A 24,992-nucleotide genomic window follows, 5' to 3' on the forward strand; every position below is an offset into this window, starting at 1 on the left:
CCAGAAGTCTTGGTTTGTTCAGATGCAACTTTTCAAACTTAAGCCATGCTGCCATGTTCTTTTTAGATGATTTCTCTTGGTATCCCTTCCAAACAGGCTATACTTGTTCAGTCTTTAATAATTGTTCAGTTTTAATTCTTCTTTTTTTTCCCTAATGTTAGGGTAAGCACCAGTGCCTCATGCTACTTCACATTACTATATATATAATCTGACTAGCCATAAAAAACTAGAAGCCTTTATTAGAATTTAAATTAAATTGTATTCTAATGCATGATGTGTTTTGTATTTTGTGGTGTTTTTATGCCAACCTAGAGACAAATGTCATGGGATGAGACACTGGATGTTGCAGTTTGCATCTCCACAAAAATAAATTGCAGTATAGGATAGAAAAACATTGAGCTGTAGTATGTAAAGGGATGACATGATTGTCCCTGACAATGAAGTGCAATGCAGACCCATAAATTTCAGAAATACTTTGTATGTCAGTAATGTTGGTTGCCTAAGCCATCATCAATAACATTTGTGTTTAACATCAGCAACAGCACGAGTCCCTGTCTTATTCCTCATTGGGCTCTTATAATTATAACTTTACAGCTGCCTCCATTTACTGGTGATACAGTGACGCACTTCTTTCAAGACAGACTTGTTTTACAGATCTTGATACTCAGCAAATGTCTTCTTTGTTAGCTTACCTTAAACTGCATGCATCCTCTATCAAAACCACCCACATGTGAACTTCTCTATGCTACAGGATACTGTAGTTTGAAATCCTTTTTGTGTGTTGTACCTGATTAGAAAAGCAGGGCTGATAAATCCCTCAGTGTGTAGGTATTACTGTGTTGTATTACAGCTTTAATGATGATACTTTGTCAGCAAAGGCAGCCAAGTTCTCTCTCCTTCTTTCTTACCTCTCAAGCTCAGCAAAGATAAGTTCCTATCGACTCTGTCTTCGCCCCTGGCCCTTTCTCAAATCCCTTTATAGCGTTATCAAGTCCAGTGTCAGAGGGTTGTCCTTCACCTGTTCAACACACGTACTCTCATAAAGGTCCACTGGGTACAGTCTTTGTCACCTTATTGCCACACAAATAGGAATAGCAGATTAAGACGTCAACACACAATTTAGTAGGTGAGTGTGTGCCAGGGGAAAGAAACAGGTCACCTTCTGAGTGAAATGTCTGCCCCTCCTCCTTCTTGTCTATCCTCAGCCCACCTAGTGCATGCCTATAGTTGGCCTGTACAGGTGTCTGTGCTTTTGCTGCAGACCTCATGATTGCACAGTTGTTATCCCCGGCTTCTTTGCACCCTGCAGTGACGCTACGCAAACCTGCTTATCTGACAGCTCCTGACATTGTGGCGGTGGTAGTGGGGGGTTTGGGGAATAGCAAGAGGATGGGATGGTGAATGTGGAGGGGGAAATGGAAAGGTATGGATAGAAGAGAAGGAGACAGAGAGAAACCCAAGGGGAAAAGTGCTAGCATCAACAACCAAGTCACTCCTGTTGCTAGAATTACCACAGAGGGATGCAGACGTGTCTGGAATTGCTTGGTTGAATCTTTAACTTTCAAAACCCCTCGAAAAGTGTAGGGAAAAAAAAGAAAGAACCTCCCACTCTCTCAAAGGTGGAGTGAATCAGCCGCTCATGCACAGCACACTGTTCTGCTGAAGAAAAGCTTCTGTAATGTGGTGTCAAATGCAGGCTAAACAAAATATGTCAGCATAATTCTGACTCGAGTATGTCCAAAGGAAAAAAATTTTTTTTTTAAACTTCAAGATGATGCCGAGTATCTTAAAAAAACACAAAAAAACATAAGTGATATTGCACTCAATATCCAGTGCAGCATGAAATTGTTTCCCAGTTTATTTCACATTTCTCCGCAATGAGGTGGTAACAAAATTTGAACGATGTCTCATTATGATCCATGACTTTTTTTTTTTGGTCCTGCATGTCACCTTGCAGTTACTCGGCAGTCTCGGTGATTCCAGGTTAAGCTGTCAACAATAAAGTGGCTTTCTGAGTGGGTCTGTGTGGATGCCCTCCTCATTTCTTCATACGACGCGCTGGCCAGCAGATTGCCTTTGTTTGGTCTATTTCCTTGCCGATTTACTCTCCGAGTGAGAGAGCAGCCGTGGACTGAGCTGAGATGAGGCATGGCTTTATCAGACCACCATTACACTTCACCTCCATTCCATTTGCACCTTATTATTCTCATCTCACCGTGAGGGCGCGTGCGTGCCCGGCTGTTTGTGTACTCTGTGTTATCGTGTTTTACTTTGAGTGTGCGTGCGCGTCGGTGAGAGGGGGAGAGAACGCCAATGTAGGCGAAGAAGAAGAAGAAAGATGAGAGAAGGAAAGGGAGAGAAAGGAGCGTCCATATGATACAGCCATTACACCTCATGCAGGTTCCATTTGCACCTTATTGTTTGTCTCATTGCTGGAAAAAAGCAGGTGATTTACCAAGCCTGAAGAGGCAGCTGATCCCTTTTCCCTCGGCACGGTGCTTTGTGTGTTTGTTTGTGTTTGTATGTGTCTGCAAATGCGTGCAGCACATCCATTCAGACGACCGTAGCATTCGCTTGTGTGCAATGACCCAATTGTGGGTATGAATTGTGACAGTATCTCCCTAAAAAAATTGCATTTTAATGGCTAAATGGTTGTACGTTGTATGGGTGTGAACCTAAAAATTTGACGCCTCTCCATGTATGTGTGTGTGTGTGTTTACCCCCAGCTCCCTCACCACTGACCAGGGCACGGACCTGATGGAGCATCTGACCCAGAGATTGAGCCTCCACGCTGCAGACCTCACCCAGCTCTCGTATGTACAGATACAAAAAACATCCCACATTGTCACAAATAATGATTTACCGTGCCGTTTACAAACCATACATCGAACAGAGGATAATTGGCCTCATTTGAAATGTTTTGTTTTGTGCCTTTGAGGATGAGGAAGCAGAATGAAGGTTGTCCAGTTGCTCTGAGCATTGTTTGTGTGAAAATGCTCTGCTACACTGCCACAAACTGTAGGCGTTTGTTGTTTTTCTGACCTTTTGGAGTGTTTGACTTCTCGCGGGGAGCGAAATCAGGCCTAATTACCTCCAGACACATACTGATGTCTCCATTGTATTCAAAACACTGCCTAGCCGCTATTGTCACTGTGCGCCTTGTCAAAAAAAGAGAGCAGTCAAGCCATCAAACGATTTTTCGTTAGAAGCAAAGAGAGGAAGCGAACGAAAGGGAAGCAAGCAGTGAATAGAGAGCTGGAAAAAGAGAAAGTAGTCCAGCAGGAGGCGGTTAATATATTAATGAGCAGGCGAACTGTCCTTGAACCCAGGCTGTTTTGTGCTTGTACCATGGTTCTGCTGTACATTTGGTGTCAGACCATGTAGGAGGCAGAGGAGACATGTTCGCCTAAGATCTGACAAGCCTTTCAAGACACTCCTGCAGGAGGAGTAAAGTCTGGGTGGTTCAGTAACACTCGCAGCATATGAACACCAAAGCCGGTGCACTGCAGCGTGAGGCTGCACTGAAACTGTAGATACAGAGTATTCGGGCTCAGATAATAGTTCCTGAGAGGGTGAAACTATCAGAGCGTTCTGTATCTACTGTTAAGCATCGAAAATGCGCACAGGGGCCTTAAAATAAATGTAGCCAAGGAGGCGTTCTGATCTCGATCTTTAAATCCGACCTTTGGGTTTAGGAGGACGAGGGGGACGTAGCATAGTGCCGGCGCTGATTTCGTTCATTTTGTTATTATACCTGTCATTTCATATCACTCAGAATCAACTCCTGACACTCAAACACAATTAGAGGGTATTATTGCTGTGAGCTATTATTCGTTTAGAAAGGGGTGAAAGAACGAGTGAAAGTTGACTACAGGATAGTACAGCACAGGTACCTGCATTTAAAGTGCTACTTAAGGTGCAATTATTATGCTTTTCTTTATTCCCTGTCATATCTATACAGGAAATAAATCTGATTTATATGTAATGTAACAACAGGCACAGACATAAGTTCATAAAACTCAAGTTTTCACTATATTTGAACAAGCAGTGAATTTTTTCTTATATTACAATAGTGAGGTGGGGATGGGGGTTCATACAAGACATTTTGTGCTGAGTTTAAAGATGTACAAATTATGATGTGTCCTCTTCTTTGGAGTCATAATGATAACACAGAGAAATAATACAGATGTTTTTAGAATCAGTGGGAATAAACCACACATACCTTTGTCCCCAGTGTCCTTTGAAAATCAATATCCCCACGAATGTTGCCACAGATGCTTGAAAAACCATCATCATTGTTTTTTACACTATAAAACTTAGCCGGCAGTATTTCTCTGCATGTACGTGAGTTCATTGCAACTAATAACTAATTCATAATATTCATAAAAGAGAATTAAATGTTATATGGTTCAGCATTTCTGTGAGTGTACAGTATCAATGGTGCCTGCTCATTATAGTCATTTAGCCAGTGTGAAAACCACACAGTTGCTTGAAATAAAGCTTTCCGAAACACATCACGTCATACTGATATGGAAGAAAGAATACAGCAAATTTCCTCTTTGTCTGACTTGTTTATCTGCGTCCTTTTTTTTCGTTTTTACAAAGTAATGAAAGCGCATTCATGTAGAAATAGCCGAGGCGAAGGACATGACGCAAGCTTATTGTGCCTCGTGCTGTGCGGCCTCGACAGGTGAGTGTTTGAAAGCCTCTGTCTGAATACGAGTCGGCTGGAGTACAAGAGCTGGGTCGGAGCACGCCGCCCTGCTTCGGGGGGTCTCTCTTTCACACTCGTTCTGATGAGTTCTGATGGTAAGAGAGGAGGAGGAGAGATACTCAAATACGACAACAGGCAGGCAGAAAAGACTTTCAGACAGAGAGTATGAGAAGAGGAGGCCTGGGCGCCGTTAAGATTTTGAGATGCTGAACACAATTATGTTTGAGCTTGCTCCTACAGTAATCAGCATAAAATATTCCCCTTTCGAAAGAGACTTGAAATAGCTGGATGATGATGGGCAGGGGATGAAATGTTCCTTTTTCAGATGACGTAAGGGTTTTACTCTTTAGAAACACTAGGGGGAGTGGGACACACACTCACTGGTCCATCCTCACACACAGTCTGTGTAAGAACACACACACACAAACACATCCTGCCAATATCCCGCCAAGCGCTCTGCACGTACATACTCCTCGTGTCCCACCAGCAGAGCTAATATGAAGTCCAAGCTCACACATCCGATAACACAGGAGGCAGTGCGAAGTCCTCTAGATAACTTATCTATCTTAACTTCATCTCCCAACTGTGGCAGTCTCCCCCCGCCTCCCAGTATATTTAAATAGGGTTTGTGTGGTTTGAAAAAAAAGGGAAAAAGAAATCACGTCAGTTCAATTTGAGATGCATTGAGATCTCAGGCAGAACAGCCTCGGCCAAGGAGAACGAAGGCAGGGGTAAAGATTGTGGAAACATTGACATTTACGAGAGCAAACAGAGGCCAGGTGAAGGCGTTAGAGAAGGACATATTTCCTTCAGACCTGTGTGTGTGTGTGTGTGTGTGTGTGTGTGTGCCTGATCACAAATGCATCAGTGCACGGCTGGGTCCGTCTGTCTGGCGGTATTTGCCCGTGTTATTGCTCCTGGCCGAGTGAGCGTTGCTGCCTCTGTACCAGGCTGACTGATGGTGAGTGGGTCTGGGTCGCAGCACTCTGGCAGTCTGTTGAATCTCGCTCTCTGTTGTACAGTCTGGCAGGAAGTACACTAGAAATGTACGTGCACTTTCCTGGACATAACAATTCCGACATGATGATGTACTGAAATGCCAAAAATGGGACCCCCACACGCTCTCTTTTCAGTGTTACTTATTGTTGTCTGTCAGTAAATTGTGGACAACACATCTATACATGTGCTGTTATATAAGTCATATACACTAAACACATTTTATCTCCTTAATATTAGCTCTTTCAGACTCATTGGACTTCTTTAAAGCTGTCTCCACTCTCTTCACTTACTTAGAGAGTAAGATAAGCATTGCTAACTGGTTAGCTTAACTCCGCTTAGCATAAAAACTGGGGAGAAGAAAATACAGCCACATACAGCTTAGTCTGAATGCAACTAAATAAGTCTATGGTTTTATCACTTTTACTATACACTCACCAATCACTTCATTAAGTACCCCTTTACCCTCATTAAGTTCAACGTTCAACTGCTCTTTAGCACAAATAGCTAAACTCAACGGATGTAAACATGTAGACGTGGCCAAGACAACATACGGAAGTCTGAACTAAGCATCAGAATGGGGAAGACGGGTGATTTAGGTGAGTTGAATGTGTCATGTCTGAGTATTTCAGAAACTGTTGATCTACTGAGATTTCCCAACACAACCATCTCTAGAGGTTTCGGAGAATAGTCCTAAAATGAGGCACACCAACCACTACGTTGTTGATGTCAGAGCTCAGAGAGGAATGGCTTTTAGCTGATAGGAGGCAACACCAACGCAAATAAAAACTCATTACAATCAAGGTATGCAGAAGAGCAGCCCTGAATGCACAAGATGTAGCATAATTAGCAGTAGAAGTAGCAGAAGACCACACCTGGTGTCCCTCTTGTCAGCTAAAAACAGGAAACTGAGGGCACAGTTAACAAAGGATCACCAATATTGGACAACAGGAGACTGGAGAAGCGTTGCCTAATCTGATGAGTCTTAATTTTTGCTATGACATTCGGATAGGGTATGATCGCAATATGGGATAAACAACATGAAAGCACGCATCCACCCTGCCTTGTACCAAACATTCAAGTTTCTGGTGGTGGTGTAATGGTGTAGGGGATATTTTGTTTGCACACTTTCAGCACCTTATTACTAACTGAGCATTGTTTAAACACCACAGTCTACCGGAGGATTGTTGTCCATCCCATTATCACCACAGTGTACGGGTCTTCTGTTGGCTGCTTCCATCAGTGCTGTGTCACATAGTTCAAACATCTCAAACTGGTTTCTTGAACATGCCCTCCACAGTAAGCAGATCTCAGTGCAGCAGCTTTGACATGTGGTGGAAAAGGAGATTCACATCATGGACAAATCTGCACTGCATGGACAAACTTCTAACACAGAAATAATCTGTAACAGGTTCCTCTGTGTACCAGTGTTAAATTACTTCATTATTCCAGAAGTCTTGTTTTCTTTAAACAAGTGACAAAATGTACTCATAAAGAAAGAAGAAATGGAACAATTTTATGTGACAGTAATAATATCTTAAAGAAGACAGACTAAAGCCTAGCACTACGCTAGAAGCAAAGAAAATTGGTCTTTATTGTACAAATTGTTCAAATAAGCAGATTTGTATTAGAGACAGGTGCAAATTTTCGCACCTCGGTGGTTAAATTTTCACTTGCTTAAAAAAAAAGAGCCATTTGTGACTGAATGAAATAATAAAAGTACTTGATAATAAGCTGATTGCTCATTCTGGCATTTTCAGGTTTTTTCTAAATTTGGGAAGTGATGATCGTTTGTTTGTTCATTGTCGGCGTCTGAGTCGTCACTGCTTTAATATTAATGTTGAGTCTTGAGGAAAATGATCTCATTGCTACATTGGTTACCTTTTCCCACTTGGGGTCTTTGCTGGTCTGTGTTTAAAAGCGAGCCACACTCGGGGCTGTGCAGTCGATGTGTGTTTGCTCTCTTAGTTGTTAAAAATGGTCTCCTTGCTTCTAGAAAAAATCATTTCATTTGGGATCTTAAGAGGTTACACTAAACATGAGTAGGATTTTTTTCTTTACACATTGCTTCACAGGTTTTCTTTTCCCTTGACCATTGCTGGGCGGTCTTGCTGAGTCTGCTGGGGTTGTTAGATTTTATTTTATGGCTAACCTCGGGGACCTTCAACATTTATTCTCCTCCAGGGGGAGAAGTCTGTTGCTGACTCCTGACCACACAGAGGAGAATGGGTGCAGAGAGTACAGGCAGGTTACCGCAGGTGAAGGGAAAACAAGGCGCACCGCTCATGACTGTACTTTGCTCTTTGGCCAATTTTGGGCTTGAAAGGAAAACAGAAATCATGATCACTCCACATATTTTCTGGGGGAGGTTTTGTTTGTTTTTTGGGTAATTTACAGTTTCTCTTCTTAATATTTCTGTTCTGTTGGTGAAACATATGCCTAAGGGCTTCTGAGTTAATATTTAGCAACTTTATGATCCTTTGCTGCGCTGCTTATAGGAGTCATTCCCCCAAAATGTTCTGCTTTCCCAAACACTTAATCACATTTCTGTTTAACATACAAGACTTGCTGATGTCTGTTATTCCTACATGCAACATTGCTTTTAACACTTGGTACTTTTGGCTCTTCCTTTATTACTCATGTGGATGGATTCACATGTTTTGATTGGGCATTTTTGCGACACATGCCCTTCCTGACCAGAAATGGGCAGTAACATGTTACAAGTAATGTAACTGTAATCCGATTACTTTTTTCAAGTAACGAGTAAAGTAAGGGATTACTATTGCAAAATAAGTGTCACATGGTGGAAGTGGTTTTAACGTAATTTTAACGTTTTATTTTGTGCATTTTATTAGTTTGGTTTTACAGTTGCATGCTTTTATATTTTTTGAAAAGTTGTTACTTTCTATTCCTGCTTCCTTATTAAGGTAACTATCAAATTATCTTTTTACAGGTGTAAAAATCTAACCTGCCAGCAGCCGTACAGGCGTTTCATATGACATTTCTTATTTGTGTAATATTACAGTAATCAGTAGTTGTTAGAGCTTTTGTAAACACCGAGCTACAATGGCTGATTCTACTTGCTTCCAGTCTTTATGCTAAGCTCACCTGTAGTTCGATCTTCACAGATCATGGACCTGAGCTGTTGAGCGTCATCACATTTTTCCAAAAACTTGCTTATTCTCTTTCTCCTTTGCTGTTTATCTGCAGCGTCCTTGGCCCTGCCCTGACGTTCAGAGTGGGTCCGAACCCCAAGAATGTCACCACTGCAGATCTAGTTCAAGTTGCAGGTAAGAGCAGCGGTCCGTATTTCCTCACATGTCGCCCTCACACAATCATCCCATTGACAACCTTCACTGCGATTCATCTAATTTTTACCAGCCGGACCACTCTGTTACAGTCTGGGCTCCAGTAAATGAGAGCACAGATTAGTTTCTCCTGATACAGTAGATAGGCTGGTGTTCATCTTGTTCGGACAAACCCCCGTCCCTAAGAAGATTATCAACACCGGGCGATGACAGATGACCATCAGTTACAGAGATGATGAGCTCAGCGTGCACACCTGCTATTTCTGCAAACACACACACGCACACACATATACAGTACACAGCACAGTTTATTTGGTGGCAGGTTGAAACAGGTTTGCAACGGCCAATCAGACGGAGTGTACACTTGTGTGTGAGTGTGCCTGCATGTATGCACTTGTTTGATGTAGACTGATGGAGAGCTGTCACCCACAGAAAGGAGGTTGTCAGTATGCGCTGCCTCCACTCTCCTGTTCGATGTCTGCACTCCGATTAGCCCGGCGTTGGTGTTAGTGCATGCAGCAAGTGTGCCTATGTGTTGGATGTGTGTCGATGTCCTTGCTTTGGTCGGAAATGACTTTGAGAAGCACAGCAATACTCCCAACAGTCAATATCATCCAATATCACCCCACTGGAATCAACATGGTGGTGTTGTTATTGGCAGAAATGTGTTGCTGCTCCAGTTTTTCTGCGCGGCGACATTTTTTTGGCACCAACTCGTTTCCCATTAGGGAAGCGCTGGATGATGGCTGATGATACAGATTTACCGCAAGAAAGCCTGAGCTGGGGGCTGAGCTTCGGTTCAGCGGGTTTAAGGGTGCGTTTTCGCACGCGCGTGTGTTTGCCGGATTACGGTGTGTGTCTATCTTTATCCCTCGCCGTCATCCCACTTTTGCAATGTTTGTTTAACAAAACGATCAAATGAACAAATATCGCGGGCGTTGTATGCACGAGGTATTATTTTTAAACTGTATCGTTTTGGGTTTTTTTATTCTGTCTTAACGTTTTGTTTTTCTTCTTCATCTCCTCCCTCCCCTCCTCGCTTGTGTGACTGACTTTGATGAGGTAGCGTGTGGCGAGAGCTAATGACAGGCGTGAGCAGGGCTGAAATGTCAGACCAAATGTTAAGTCAACATGATCATGAGCCTGACCCATGTTGATGAATTATGAATACAGCCCACCTGAATAGCAATTTGTAAAAGTGAACAGACGGAGCTTATCAAGCTACTTCCCCTTGGATGCATTGTTCTTTTATCCCAGTAGACCGAAGAGTTTCAGCTCTGAAATGTATAAAAAGTATAGAAATGGCACTTAGAGATAGCTGACTGGTTGGATCCTCTCTCCGTGTGTCCCCCCGCTGACCTTAGATTAAATCCTACCAGAGCTTTATTCCCTGCGCCCCCTCCTACCTTGTTGCCCACCCTCTGTTTCCACCACAGTGTGAAGTGGAGTGGACTTCCCGCTCGCCTCCCGATATTAAAAGCAATCTGAAGTGCATGCACAAACTGTCGCTTTGTAGCTGTTTCCCAGCTCCAAATGAGCATGCGTGACACCGAATTCAATGCAGTGTAGCAAAGGCGTGGTGATTTCAAAGCGGTTACCAGGTTGTGGAGCAACAGCATGGTTAAAGTGCAGTCTAAAAATCAAACTGACACCCACATGCAGTGGCCACCTGGGTAATCCTGGCTGACCTTTGCCTTATGTGTGACTGTGCATAAATGACGTGGCCTCCTAATGAACTCATCGAAACCCCTGCTGTACTCTGTGCCCAACCTGCCGCTGAGAGCCTCCACATCCAGCCTGATGGCAGTCGTGAAACTACAAAACCCAAGAACGATGGAGAGAATGTAACAAAATCATCTTTCTTTGAAGCAGATCAATAACCATTAAACAGGTCTAATTAGTCATTTACCACCAACATGAGGGAAAACAGAGATGCTCGTAAACACAAGTCAATTTTCCTCAATAAATTTGCTGCAAGCGATGATTGCAGGAGAGTCTTTCAAATGCACCAGTAACAAGAAGATTTTCACTTTAAAATGATAGAAAAAGAAGCAAATCTTTACAGCTGAGGAGCGAATAAACATAAATGTTCAGGATCGCTCTCAGTAAATGACTTCAGTGGCAATCAGAATCGTTTTTCTTCAATTTCACTGTTGACTAAATGACGGCTTTCATGCACTGCTTTTGATATTTTGCATGAAGAGAAGCTGTTGCCATCTAATTTTCTCGTCGACTAACATCTGATGGTGTCAGCACTGCTTGTGTTGTAGACTGGTTTTGAGGGCTTCCACTAACAATTACTATATTTCCATTATTGATTATTCGGTATAGAGTTTGGTCCCAAAAAGCAGAAGTTAAAATGTGACTCACATGCTCCGAGAGTGGAGAGCAATAAAGAAATTAGAGTAATGAAACAAACTGAAAAAGATGCAAATACTCACATTTCAGGCGCTTGAATAAGCGTTGAGAGTGTTTGCTTTGAAAATGACTTGCGATTAATCTTCCTGTGGACTAAAATATTGTTTTAATGCTGTTCAGAATAATGTTTGCTTACTGTCGGGGCTGCAACAAGTTATCATTTTCACTGTCAATAAATCTTTTCCTTATTATTTTAGATTAACAAGTAAATTGTTTACTGTCCTGTGTGGCTAAATAAAAATGGTAAAACGACTCCAAATTAGCAAGTTCTCAGTCAGGTTTGTTATACGTTAAACCGAGTACCTTTACTGTACTCGGCAGTGTCTGAAAGAGGTTAATATGGCTCTGCTACACTCTGCTGTCCATCTATCTGCCCATCAGTTCTATTTGATGTGTTCAATGCTCCATTGAAAAGAATAGACAAAGAGACTCGGTTGAAAGGCATGGACAGTATAGAGGAGATTTGATAACTCATTGAAAAGCATCTTTTAGGCAGCAGGTTCTTAGCGGCTGTGTGGTGAAAGGCCTGCTGGGAGGTCTGACTGTATTAGTGGAGGTAGAGGCTCTTGTGTTCTGCTCAACTGGAAAACCGCAGGACAAAGGCCCGTACTGCCTAATCCCTGCTCGGCTGCAAAACAAAAGAGAAAGCTGCTGCTTTATCAAAACTACAAGGCATTCTGTGTGTCCGTGTTAGTATGTGCGTGTGGACGTGTGCGTGTTGGTGTGTGTGATTTTGTTCTTTTTTTTCTCTCTCTCTTTTTTTTGCAGCTGTGTTCATACTGTGCCAAGAAAATGATTTATTCAATATTTGATGAAGTGGCAGCCAAGCTGTTAAAACCAGTGTTGAGATGTGTTGTTTAGAACTCCACTTTCTTTCTCTTTTTTGCCTTCTTGCTTCCTCTCAGTGATTTCTAAACATGTAAATCACCTTCAGTCAGTGGGAAATAGATCTGTCAGAACTGCTTTTGCTCACCGAAAAGCGACGTTTTGTAGCTGGTGATGGATTTGATCCACTTACATGTTTGCGCTCTTCACAGTGAGGAGGTGGATTTATGTGTAGGAAGGGTGTTTTATAAAGCGTCTATAATTATGACTTATTTTATATATATTTTTAAATTGATAAAGATGAGATATGATGCATTTTTGCAACACAGTTATCATACCTACACCTTAAAGTATTTTATTGATTAGCTGGGATGAAAACTGATGCTGGATGACACGGCAACTGTCTGCCTGCGGGGATCGAGGATGTCCAGGCCAAACACCGGGGTGTGTGACTGTGTGTTGAGAGGGGCTGTAGGTGGTGGGTGGGGAGCAGGGTGAGGACACTCCTATTGTCTTGGCTGTCACGGCTGGGCGACCCCGGAGCCCCTCGGAGGCCTCAAAGGCCCCAGAGGCCAGGCCGAAGCAATGAGTCCACAGGCCCCCAGGCCGTGAGAACCCCAGCCTTGGTCAATGAGCACTGAGAGTCTGGGGACCCCGGGAGCAACTTGCTGGGCCATCTGGAGCAGAGAGCAGAGACCCTGACACACGGCTGTCACCCGAGGCAGACACGCAGAGATGTGGACATAGACAAAGTCTGCCCCCGTGTTTCTGCCTCCACTTCTGTCTATCTCACACACACACTCTTTCACTCACATGTAAGTGACAGCAGAATGGAGATTGGTGAGTCAAACGGAAGATGATGGTGAGAAAACTCCTGAGGATTTTACCAGGAGGAAAACTGAATTACTATCCACCTAAAAATCCTTCCCAAAATAAAGTGCTTGCCCCTTGTTGGGGCAGAAAAGTTGAAAAACAGTAAGTAGACTTGCTTTTTTAATATGAAGACAGGTTCTAAGCAGACTATTGTCATGTATGCTGGTATGATAAACCATTAAACCACCAACATTATGATCATTCCCAATGAAAGGCCAGCGGTCTCTGTTTTTGCTCTATTTTTGGTCTCTACCATCTCCTAAGGAAAACATCAGAACTCTTCAGGGGCCTAATTCTCAACTTTGTTCACAAGCAAAAAGCTGCCAGGGGCGAGCAGATAGTATACAGTTGTTTTAAGTTGCTATTTTTTACTGAATACAGCTGCCTTCTGCAGATGAAAACGATTCTCTAGGAGCCCAACAGCTAAAGAAAGAGTGCAATCTCACTGTGAAGAGCCATAAAAAACCAGGAAGAGCTGCAGATTCAGCTCATAATTCCCCCGTAGGCGACATTATGAGCGGCCCCTTCTATATTTTCATAAATGGTTATTCGTAAAAAAAAAAAAAAAAAAAATGGCATCAGATGTTTTCTGTGTGGAGCAGAAAACATTCAGATTAATACATGAAACAAATAGAATGTGGCTTAATTTCATCACTGTTTTCCACTGTTTGAGATTCGCCTGATGTGTTTTCAGTTACGCCATCTCATTGCGCTTCCTTCTTCTGCAAGACTTTAATGACATCCTACTGGAAAAAAGGCGCCCAGCTGTTTATTCTTTATGCACCCAACTCTAATTTTCACCAAAAAAAGGCTAAAGAGCAGCGACGTACACTAGTTTGGATTCTTATTTTTCACTTTTCTGTCTTCATTTGGATGGAAATCTGAGCCATTTGCCTTAAAAGAAAGAGATTTTTACACGATATGAAATGAACCACACTGACTGGTGTTTTTTCTAAAACCATAAGAGAGCCAGCCTAAATTTAACCGGGTTCCTTTTCCATCTCACTCCACTTGTCTGTCTTCCTGTCTGATTCTGTCTGTCTTTTCTCTTTCCTTTTTTTCTTCTCTCCTCTCTGCTTGCAGGCACACACACACAAACACACACTCTTCTGCACACACACCCTTGCAGACAACTCTGAAGTGAAAACATAGTAGCTGTGGCTGCATAATAGTGCTAGCTACCGTTCGAGTGGTGAGTGGTAGTCTTTTCCAGCTGAGCAGATTAGCATAGATCTCCCACGCAGACAGAGTTGACCTTCACTCTGGCAAACACTTGTCAAAATGCCAGCGATAATTACCTGCTCTCTTCGCAAACAGCACAATGGTTTATCCACCTGCATCTCAGGCGTGCAGGACGGCTCCGTAGTGCTACAGCCGCCTGTTTTTTTTGGTGTTTTTTTCGGTCACACGCCGCCAGCAAAGGTAACATAAGCCGCAGGGATTCCAGAGCGACACGTTTGTGTATCTGGTTTCTGCTTGATATTGTAATATTTACCATTCAGAAGTCAGCAAGCCGCCAGAGGCTAAAGAAATAAGTGCGAATTTAATTTTCCGAACGTTTCCTCCACTTTGGTGTGCTCATGTCCAGGCACATACAGCTGGAATGAAATTAGTTTTGTCAGCATGGGTTTCCACTATCAAGAAACACGTCAAGAAAAGCTGTTTTTTTTTTTTTGGCTTGGTAGCATCCATGTCGGATGCCTGATTGTCTGTGTGTTCATGCCTTAACATCTGTATCAATGAGCGTAGAGGTCAGAAAACAACCCGATCCCTCTCTTCCCCCACCCACCCTACCCCCTTCTTCCCTCTTTCCCTCCCTCCTTTCTTCCCTCCCTCCCTGGGCGCTCTCTTCTCTCCTCCTCATCACTGGCTGCCCTCTCTGGTTGAGTGCTTGAATGTGCTCAGTTCGGTGATCAAAGTCTTCCTCAGTCTCTTCTCCTGCATTGCCCCTGGCTCTGTGCATGCGTGTGTGAGAAAATGTGTGTGTGTCATTCAGCTACGAGCCCAGCACTCAGTCCTCTAAACCGTCACTCTCACTATCTTCTTTCAGTCTCAGTAGTACCTTTCCAGGCTCCCTTGCATCATCTCCCTGTCTGCTAGAGGGCACACACACACACACACACACACACACACACACACACACACACACACACACACACACACACACACACACACACACACACACGCGCGCGCGTACAAACATAAATCCACAGTGATGCTCATTCGATATGACATATCTCACTTTTCTGTCTTAACGTTTATGCATTGTTGATCTCAGAAACGGCCGCTGTCTGTTACACTAGGTAAACCGAAATTTATTCACTCCACACAGCGCTCGTGTGTGCGCGCGCCTGTGTGCCTGCTAGCTGCAGGGCGCTAGATAACCAGAGTTGTGTTACTCACTGTAAGCTGCTAAATATTTTTGCTTTGTTTTAGTGGAAACTTTCTTTCTCTACGAGGGTATTATATGTCTTTTTAATTCCAAGGTCATGACGCTTCATCCTCTTTTTTTTTCTTTTCCTGCCGCCTCAACTGCCTCCAGTATAAAAAAAAAAAAATAAAAAAAAAGCACTCAAATTGTCAAAGACAGCTATTACAAATGCTTTATCAGGGCATTCTGGTGTCTATAAATCGGTTTAAAACATCTAGTTTTTATCCACGTCCCTGGCCCGAAGAGCGAGCTTTCATCATCGCTGACTATTGTGTTCATCTCATACAAAAAAGGTGTCAGGTACAACATTTGCTATTGCGTTGAAGAGCCGAGATTGTTCCAGCCCACGAATCGGGCCGAGTCTTACACTTGCCTTTATCCTGTTTATCCTTGCCAGTCGTTCTCCTGTCCTTTCTCCATGCTCTCCTCCTCTTACTTATTCTTCTCTCCTTTGCATTATCCCTGCACCTTTAGTGTAAGGTCAGGGCTGCGCTGCTCCCGTAAACACATTTACTGTGTCAACATTGCTGTTGCGAAGCAGCTGAAGACAGTAACAGGTGCCTGTCAACAGCCGGCCTGATCTCCAGTGCATTAAAGGATCTTTGCTGTAGACGAGGATTAGTGTCGCCTGGCATTGTTTGTTTGCTAATTCCATCTCCAAGGTATTTGTGGTAAATAGGCATGAATAATTGAAAGCGATTTCTAGTGGACGAAACGAAGCTATCAGCGAATGGAGGGAGATTAATGAGTAGGGGGTGAAACGCAACGCAAATTGGAACGACGGAGCAACCTTTCTCAGACACCCGCAGAGACCCTGAGTTCGTAAACAAAAATTGAATATGCATTGTTTCGGTGGTGGGAAGCAAAGCTTTGAATCGGGAAACGGACATGGATCAAGAAGGATGTACAGCGATACGTTTGAATGTGAAGTGTGTCAGGGCATGACGCTGAGGCATTAAGGTGCCGCCTCTCTGCAAATCATCAGCATTTAGCATTTTTAGACTGAATCGACGTATCTTCTGTCTTAACGTATAGTATGAATGGATAACAATCTAATGGATCTAAACCCTTTAATTTGTATTTGGAGAAAAAATATCCGTCCACATAAATCTATTTAAACCAGACAAAAACAGATTTTGTCTTCCTGCTTTTTAGTCTTTTAAATGCTCTGATGCAGCAATATAAGCTGCTTTATATGTGACAAAAGAAGACAAATTGGTTGCTTTAGTCTCTTTGGTAGAGTTTGGTAGTGAAAAAAGTGAACATGGTTGCACTGGTTCCCAAAACATCTGATGTGGTGTGCACAAAGCATCGACACGCACCCGCCAAACTGGATGAGGTGCCAATGGTTTGTATTGGTCACCGTTGGCCTACTGGGTAGAAATGAAATAAATCAATCCAAAACACTGGAAGATGGATGGAGAGCTGGAGAGTAACTAACCGAAAGGAGCTACTTGAGCTGGTTCATACAGTCCCTTCTGGGAGGAGACCCTGGAAAGAGGGACATCAGGGCTTCTTAGCTTGCACCGCTTCCCGTGAGACTTGGACTTGAACAAGAGGCGTGAAATACATAGATTCAAGGGTAACCTAGATGTGTAACGAGTGTATAACTTTAATATAACCAGGATTTTCAGCCAGTTTTCCAAGCAGGATATAGCATTGACTTTATTGCTCTGCATCTTTCCACTTCCAGTACCTTCTTTTGTAATCATTGCAGAGAACAGTGGTCAACATAAGGAAATATGAAATATGAGGCAGACCTTAATCAGTCAGAAAAACGTTCCTGATTCTTCACACTTCACAGTTAAAGCCCACTGCTCTTTCGGGACAATCACAGCATAACGTGGGCGTCATTGTCAGGTTGTCGTTTTTTGGGGAAAGTTGCAGAAATGGTTGGACGCAGCCTCAAAATCCAACATGATTAACGGTGTGTGTGCGAATCTGGGGGTGGGGCAACTTTCCAAAGTAAGACTGAATGTCCCTTTAAGGACAGTGAACATAGTCAGCCTTGCAGAACTTCTGCCACATCTGTGTTTTGCTCCAGCTTCATGTTCATTTAAACGGATTTGCCGATATCAAACCGTCTCATCTTGATTAATAGGAAACTTACCGTGTTGCAAAATATATTATTATTGCCAAATATGATTCTGGAGATAATAATCCGCCACTTTGTTTCTCTGGAGATTTGCAGTCACATCAGGTGTACAGACACAGCTAATGAATATGGCGTTTTATTTGTGTATTTGCTTGTTCCAGTTTGCAGGTTATTGCTATTAAGTGACACCAAATTTTATAATTGATCTCATTTGGATTTCAGCCAGAGTTGATGATGCAATTTTTTTATTTAACCAAGTACTTTTCCATGATCTAATTTCCAGCTGAGCCACACAGGACGGCTGGCAACAGCACATTTTCTCACACATGGTGGTGAGCATAATAACAGAATGGCTCACTAGCTTCATGTTTTATGAACTGACAAAATGGCTTGTTTTGCCACAAAGTCGTAAAGACGATTAGTCGTCGCAGTCTTCTGTCTAAACAGATTGTGCCAAAGTGAAAGGGACGTAATTGTCAGTGCAGTATCTTTTCCATCAGTGTTGTTCACAAACGCCAGAAAAATACCAACTAAACCCAGCAGAGATGTGGAGTTTTCCCACTACTCTATAATCTACACAGGCAGTCTGGCCATATAGATGGTGGGTACATGTTTGGTGCTGTGGGTTTAAGCACCATGTTGAGCAGAAAATCCAGCCTCCTCTTCAGTCCTGCCATCAGCAACACTTTTATTCTCCCTTTGCTTCATCTCAACCTCTCCACCCCCATCTCTATATTCCCTCATCCCTTCATCTTCCATGTCTGCCCGCAGTAAATGCTACTCCACCAGAGAGTCCGTGTGCCGACGGCCCTAATGTCAAGAGCAGCGGGTACTCGTGCATTGTGTTTGTTGTACGCACAGCAGTCTGTATACTCGATGGATGCCACTTTATGAAGCAGCAGACACAAACAGCTACGGAAATGAGCTTCTTTCCAGCTCCTGCTATGAACCATAATTAAATCAAAGTATTTTAGTTTTTTAATCACTCCCATCATGCAGTTGTGAATGTTTTACTGAGAGAAAAGTTTAGTTGTAGCATTTACATTATGTTTTTATTTTATTTGTTTGTGGGGGTGGGGGGATACTTTTTAAGGCACAAGGGCAAATCTCACCACCTGCAGTTCAGAGCTTGTGTTTGTGAGAGGCAGCCAATCAAATGAAAGTTAGCTTATGCTACAGTCACACAGGGAAAACAGTGGCTAGAGACTGTGACACAGCCCAATTGGTGCAACCATGTGCGATGAACTTGTGACCTTTGAAGATGAGGACGATTGCAACCACTTGCAGACTGTTGCCATCTTCATAGCAACTTTAGTGCATGAAGACGGTGATAAAACAGCAATAAGACATAGTTTGTGGTTGAATAATTTCCTTAGGAATTAATAAAGTATTCTTATTCTGATTCTGATGAATGGGGTGAAGTTGGCAATTACATTCAATCCGTTTGAGATAATACAGCGATTAACTGTGATAAAGCAGCAAAAACTGCAACTCTGTTGTTGTCTGCATACACACATTAAATATTTACTTCAAAATCATGCTAGAACTTTAAAAATTTAAAATACAAATTCAGAAATTACTACCAAAAATAGTGGCATAGTTGCTGCAGGGCGGCAATTTAAATGCTACATGGGCGTGTAACCAGAACACAGCCAGTTGGCAACTATTTAAGTTGAGTCTCTTATTGCAAAGAGATGTTTCACAGACAAATTGTGCTCATCAGTGCAGACTGACTCAGATTGATTGCAACGTCTTGGCAGTCTGTCTGCATTTATAAATTAGATGGCAATTATTTGCAAACCTTAAGCAATCTGTCTGAGAGTGATTTCAGTCAGTATGAGTCAGACCGCAAATTGTGAGGTGGTAAGTTGCCTCTCAACAGGTGAACAGGTGTAATCGCCTTGTGTTTGAAGGTGGTCCTTCAAACACTCTCAACCTCTGGGCAGTTGGTCATCACAACTGCTTTCAGTCAGTGTCTGACAACAAATAAAAATTCAATGCAATTGCTGGCCAACCACCCATTTTTCCTACTTACAGAGAGAAGGTCATCTTATTCTTCCCCTAGTGTGACTGAACAATTAAAGGAGAAGAATTAAAACAGCTTGTTTCAGACAGTGAATAAACTGAGCCCCGGCAATAAGGTCCAGCATAAAATAAATAAGGAATATTTTTGATCTGCAAATTAAGCAAAACAAGTAAAAAATATGAACAATCAGTCTGGTTTAAGTAAACTGGATTTAAACTCAGTCGTTGAGCAAATTGAAAGCAACCTTTTCTTCTATAACAACAAAATAAAGAAGCTAAAGAATATTTTACATATGACGTTTTTACTCTTTGTAACTGTTAAGTGGTTTCTGCTTCTTCAGGAAATTTCCAGAAGTGTTTGATGTATGCTGCCATCCCGTGCTTTAAAACACTCATCATCATCAGACTTATTTGTAATATCCAAAAATGAAAATAACAAAAATTGGTTCATTCAGTGGCTTTACGTGTCATGCTGCTAATAGACTAATAATTTCTATCAATAGACTATGTATATTGCAATAAGAACGTTACCTTCTTTCTTTCTTTACTTGTTTCCTTCCTGCTTCTGCTCTGTCTAAAGACGGTGAGCCTTAAAAAAGGGAAACATGACTAAGCTGACTAAAGAGACGAACAGGCACAAATCAAAATCTACTAAATAGGTAATTGGTATTGATTATTTTGTGCTACTCATCTCCAAATAAGCAATGCTTTGTTTAGAAAATAATGGGAAAAAGATCATTTAAATTTTTACCGTCAGTCATTCTGACTGATTTAACCGTGCTTGCTTTTCACCCTCACTCCGTGTCCCCTAAATAAGCTCTACAAGATTCAAAACTCCGTCAAGGGTGAGTTGCAAAAATGTTGAATTTGAGTATACTGAAGCAACATAAATCGTCACTGTTGGATGTGGCTGTTAATGGACTAACCAGAAGGTACGTGTGTATCAAAGAGGCGGCAAATGACACTTAAAGTGCTCGAAACTACAAAGAGACGGTACAAAACAAAGGGAGATGGCCATACGTATGCTGTACAATGTCGCCTTTCCAGGTGTGTGTTCACCTGTGTGTGTGCGCGCTTCTCTCTTTGCCTACACAGTATATCACTGTCTGAGCTCATGAGCATGTGTTTGTGTGTGTGTGTGTTTTCTCCCTTAATGGTACATCCGCTCTAAATTGGCCCCTGAATGCAGTGTGCTCTGCCTGTGGTTTTGTGAGCTACAAGTGTAGAGAAACAAAGAGAGCCAGGGAGCTTCAAAGCGGGTGGGTGACATTTCGGGCTTTCCATCTTCAAAGCACTATTTGCTTTTGTAGTTCCTCTTTGAGTATAATTTTTTTTCTAAAGGATTACAGCTGTCTGAAAACACAGAGTAGTATTTGAGGGCCATTTCATAACATTTTCAATAGAGGATGCACAATGAGCTGTCTGTTTTTGTATTATTATTTTTTAAATATGTCTGTGCCACTATTATTTGCTATTATGCATAATTTAAAGCAACTTTTTATGCAGCATATACTATATCACTGTGTCAGCCCTTATTGGCAGCTATTGGCAGTGAATTGATCATTGACCCATTGAGCTCCCTTGGTGAGTGTCTCCAGATGGGGGAGACATGAAATCCACCCTGTCCCCTCATTTTCATTCACCTCTCTTTCTCTTCTCTCTTTCTTCCACCCACCTCATCCAAGTGCCTCTCTATAATTCATGTCCAGGTGCAGCACCAGCTTTCTTTGGCAGGGGGCTTGAAAGGGAAAAAAAAGACAGATGTTCAATTTTCACTTCCTTTGTGCATCTCTTTATATGTGTTTGTGTGTCCACGGGCCACTTTTGCCCCCTTTTACCTGTAATGCAGATTGCGAGGTCCCTGCAGTTCAGCAGCAGCAGTAATTAAAGCTAGTCACGGGCATGACTAACCATCGGGTGCAGCTTCGTGTTGATGTGCGTGTTTCGGTTTGCATATGGTCAGAGTGAAGTGTTTGTAGTTGCTGTTGAGTGCAGCATCTTAAATAGGAAACAAGACAGAAAGCTTTACCCAGGAATAAAAAAAAGAAATCTGGAAATAATGAACCATGATGAACCATTCTAGTGTTATTTTTTTCTGGGGATGTTGGTTGCAAAGAGCCAGATATTTCAGTCCTGCAGTCATCATGAGAAGCGTGAGAAGCATGAATGCCAAGACCTGCCCACAGCACAGCTGTATTTACATGCAGCTTCTGTACAGCTTGTCATACAAAACACATGAGCCCCCCACTGACAGCAGAGTTGTGGGAGTGACTGAACTCTGCAGGTGGATATCTATATTGCAAAATGACAAGTACTGTGTAGTGAAAAGTTTGTGGCTGGAAAGATTCTGGACTTGAGCTAAGATAATGACATGATGCACGGTGATGATAGAAAATCATTTACTTTGGTTCCAATTCTAAAAGCTGAGCGCAATTTACTTGATGCTACTTGATGCTAACGCTCCTGATTATTGTTTATACAAGACCTTAGTGCAAGATTAGTGCTCTGGACGGGTTGTCAGTCCATCCCAGAGCTAACACAGAACAAGACAAAACAACCATTCACAACTGCATCCGCCTACGGCCAATTTAAAATCACCAGACCCCAGGCTGGGTTCTAACCCAGGTCATTTTTGCTGCAATGCAACAGAGCTAACCGTACACCACCACCGTGCTGCACTGAATCTAAGGAGTACAAAAAAAAATTTCTTAATATAATATTTAATAAACAAAGCATGGATCTTTCCCAACATCCAAATAACACATCAGTGTGCAGAGAGTTTGTTAAAGAATTCATAGATTTGCTGCGTGATTAAAGGACTACATCAAGTAAACATGGATGGTTGTCATATCAGCTAGTATTTACATCAAGCATATAAACTTTTGAAATATTTTTCTTACACACTTTAATTTGATTTAAAGCCAAAAAAGCCAGTTTCAAATCTTCGGTTCTGGGATTCCTGTGAGTGTCACTTTGATGTGTACCCATTTAAATGTCATTGCATTCAATACTTCCAGCACTCCTCGATGGCAGTGTCCTCTACCATCAAGACAATAAAACCTAGCACATCACAATAACTGCTCAGGAATGGCTGAAGAAACAAAAAACAAAGAAACAACTTTCTTTGAAATTCCAATAAACCTGATCCCCACTGCACAACTAAAGGATCCACAGGTCACCACAAGAGGTCCCGTGTCTATTCCTCGATAGCTCTTAAGTCTTTTGTCAGGATTATGAAGGCATAAAAAATATGTAGCAGCTGGTTTTAATGTCATGGATGTATGTGAGAATTATTTACATAATGTTGAACTGCATCAGACTTTATTAACTAATAATTAGTTGCTCATATGCCGTTTAATGCAAAATTAGTAAGGTAAAAAAAATTAAGTATTCAGTAATGCCAGCACTTCAGAGTGTATCGCACATTCTTCTAATTACATTCAGTGATTACATTTTACGCATGATATGTCATAGGTAAGCTGTAGTTAAGACGAGGCAGCTGAAGCACTTCAGGCTGGGCTTTAATGAAGGACGCACTGGCCTCAAAGTCTGTAGGGTGAAATCAAAGGCAAAGAAGGAATTATTTTATCAATATCAGGTGGAAAATTATTGTGTTAGAGATTCTCAATGTGCCCCCTGCTAGTCTGAACTGGATACGAGGTTAAGAAGATTTTTTGTGGAGGATTTTCTGCATTATTCTAACAGCACTTACACTGGATTTCTATGAATAAATAAGGAGGTGTTGTAGAGGAGATGTTAACATGTCAAGGCTAGCTGACAGGGAAACCATTAGCAGAGGGTGTAGTGTTAAGAACCCGTGTTTTCATACTATCATAAGTTTTACTAGAATCTCTGCCAACAGGAAACTTACCACGGGCTTTCAAGGTGACTGTGATTAAATCACAGCTTTAAAAGTTTTCACTTGAGTTATCTTAGTTTAGACAGACAAATATCCAACCTTCCTCTTATTGCAACAATTCTTGAAAGGTTAGTTGTCAAACACCTAACTGTCTATTTGCAGAGGAATAGTCTACTTGAGGAGTTTCAGTCAGTATACAGAGTTCATCATACCACAGAAACAGCACCAGTGAAGGTAACAAATGATCTTCTTAGTGCCTGGCTGTGGACTCATCTCTGTGTTTGTCCTGTTAGACCTCAGTGCAGCAGTCATGTTGATATTTTAATCAGAGATTAAAATACACTGTTGGTATAAAAGTTGTTGCACTCCAAATTAATCCATGCAAATGTCTTTCTCTTCTTCACACATGAAAGTTAGTCGTGGAGTTCCACAGGGTTCTGTGCTGGGACCGATGTTAGTTACATTATACATACTTCCCTTGGGCAATATTACTATAAAAACAATGGCAACATTTTGATTTTTATGCAGATTTTTTATGCAGCTTTAATCAGGCAAAAACTGAAGCTATTATATTTGGTCTTAAAAATCTTAGAAACATGGTGGTGCAGACATGTGTACATCAACAATGGATAATATGGAGTGCGGGAGAGAGTACGACCAGGCAGTGTTTAAAGCTTGGAAATACTGACATTACTTTGAGTTTGATTCCATAAAAAGTGACAAAAACATTAGCGTCCACTGTACCAAAAAATGTAACTTCAAATCTGAGCAAGCACCTAGCACGCTGCCACAGGAATGTGAAATTCACAGAGAAATCCCCAGATACCCCCACTGACATGACCGCTACGGCACCGGACAAACCTCCACCCACCCCACTCCTGCTAAACAGGTGAAAATAGATTTAAGAGCGACAGGACTTAGTGCCACTGAGTCTTTGATTTTATTTATTTTTTGCTGTGTTTTATTTGCATCTATTTGAAAGAGTAAGTGTATTATTTTATTTTATATGCTGGAATATGCAGAACATAGGTTTAAATGTTAAACAAATTTCTTCCAGTCAAAGACTATTGCTTATAATTTAGTTTTTACTTGATGCAATGTGCATAAAGTTAAAAGATTAAAACTATTTTTAAAAAGAGACTTTTCCATTTGATTCAACTTTATATGATAGATTATGCAGAAAAAATAGAATTGGGCCGAAAGCTCTATTTCTTTATTACGTATTCTGGTTGTGTATAATGTTTTTAAAAAGTAACTAAGTAATAAAGTAACTATGCAGCGAGACTACTCTCAGGGACAAGGAAGAGAGACCATATTTCTCCTATGTTAGTCTCTTTATTGGCTCCTCGTTAAATCCAGACTTAAATTTGAAATTATTTTCCTCACTTAAGAAGTCTTGAATAATCAGGAACCGTCACATCTGAAAGATCTCATAGTACCATATTTTC

General features: G+C 41.8%; 1 protein-coding gene across 2 annotated transcripts in view; it reads left to right on the forward strand.

Annotated features, from left to right (window-relative positions):
- The window catches only part of ptprn2 (protein tyrosine phosphatase receptor type N2), a 153,813-nt gene that overhangs the window by 48,464 nt on the left and 80,357 nt on the right, over positions 1 to 24,992 (forward strand). For both annotated transcript variants that reach the window (XM_063483625.1, XM_063483626.1), the window contains exons 9-10: positions 2,727 to 2,813; positions 8,921 to 9,000. In XM_063483625.1, the coding sequence (XP_063339695.1) occupies positions 2,727 to 2,813; positions 8,921 to 9,000 (167 nt within the window). The remainder of the gene's footprint in view (positions 1 to 2,726; positions 2,814 to 8,920; positions 9,001 to 24,992) is intronic.

This window comes from Pelmatolapia mariae, linkage group LG9 (genome assembly GCF_036321145.2).
Source record: "Pelmatolapia mariae isolate MD_Pm_ZW linkage group LG9, Pm_UMD_F_2, whole genome shotgun sequence".
Classification (NCBI taxonomy): domain Eukaryota; kingdom Metazoa; phylum Chordata; class Actinopteri; order Cichliformes; family Cichlidae; genus Pelmatolapia; species Pelmatolapia mariae.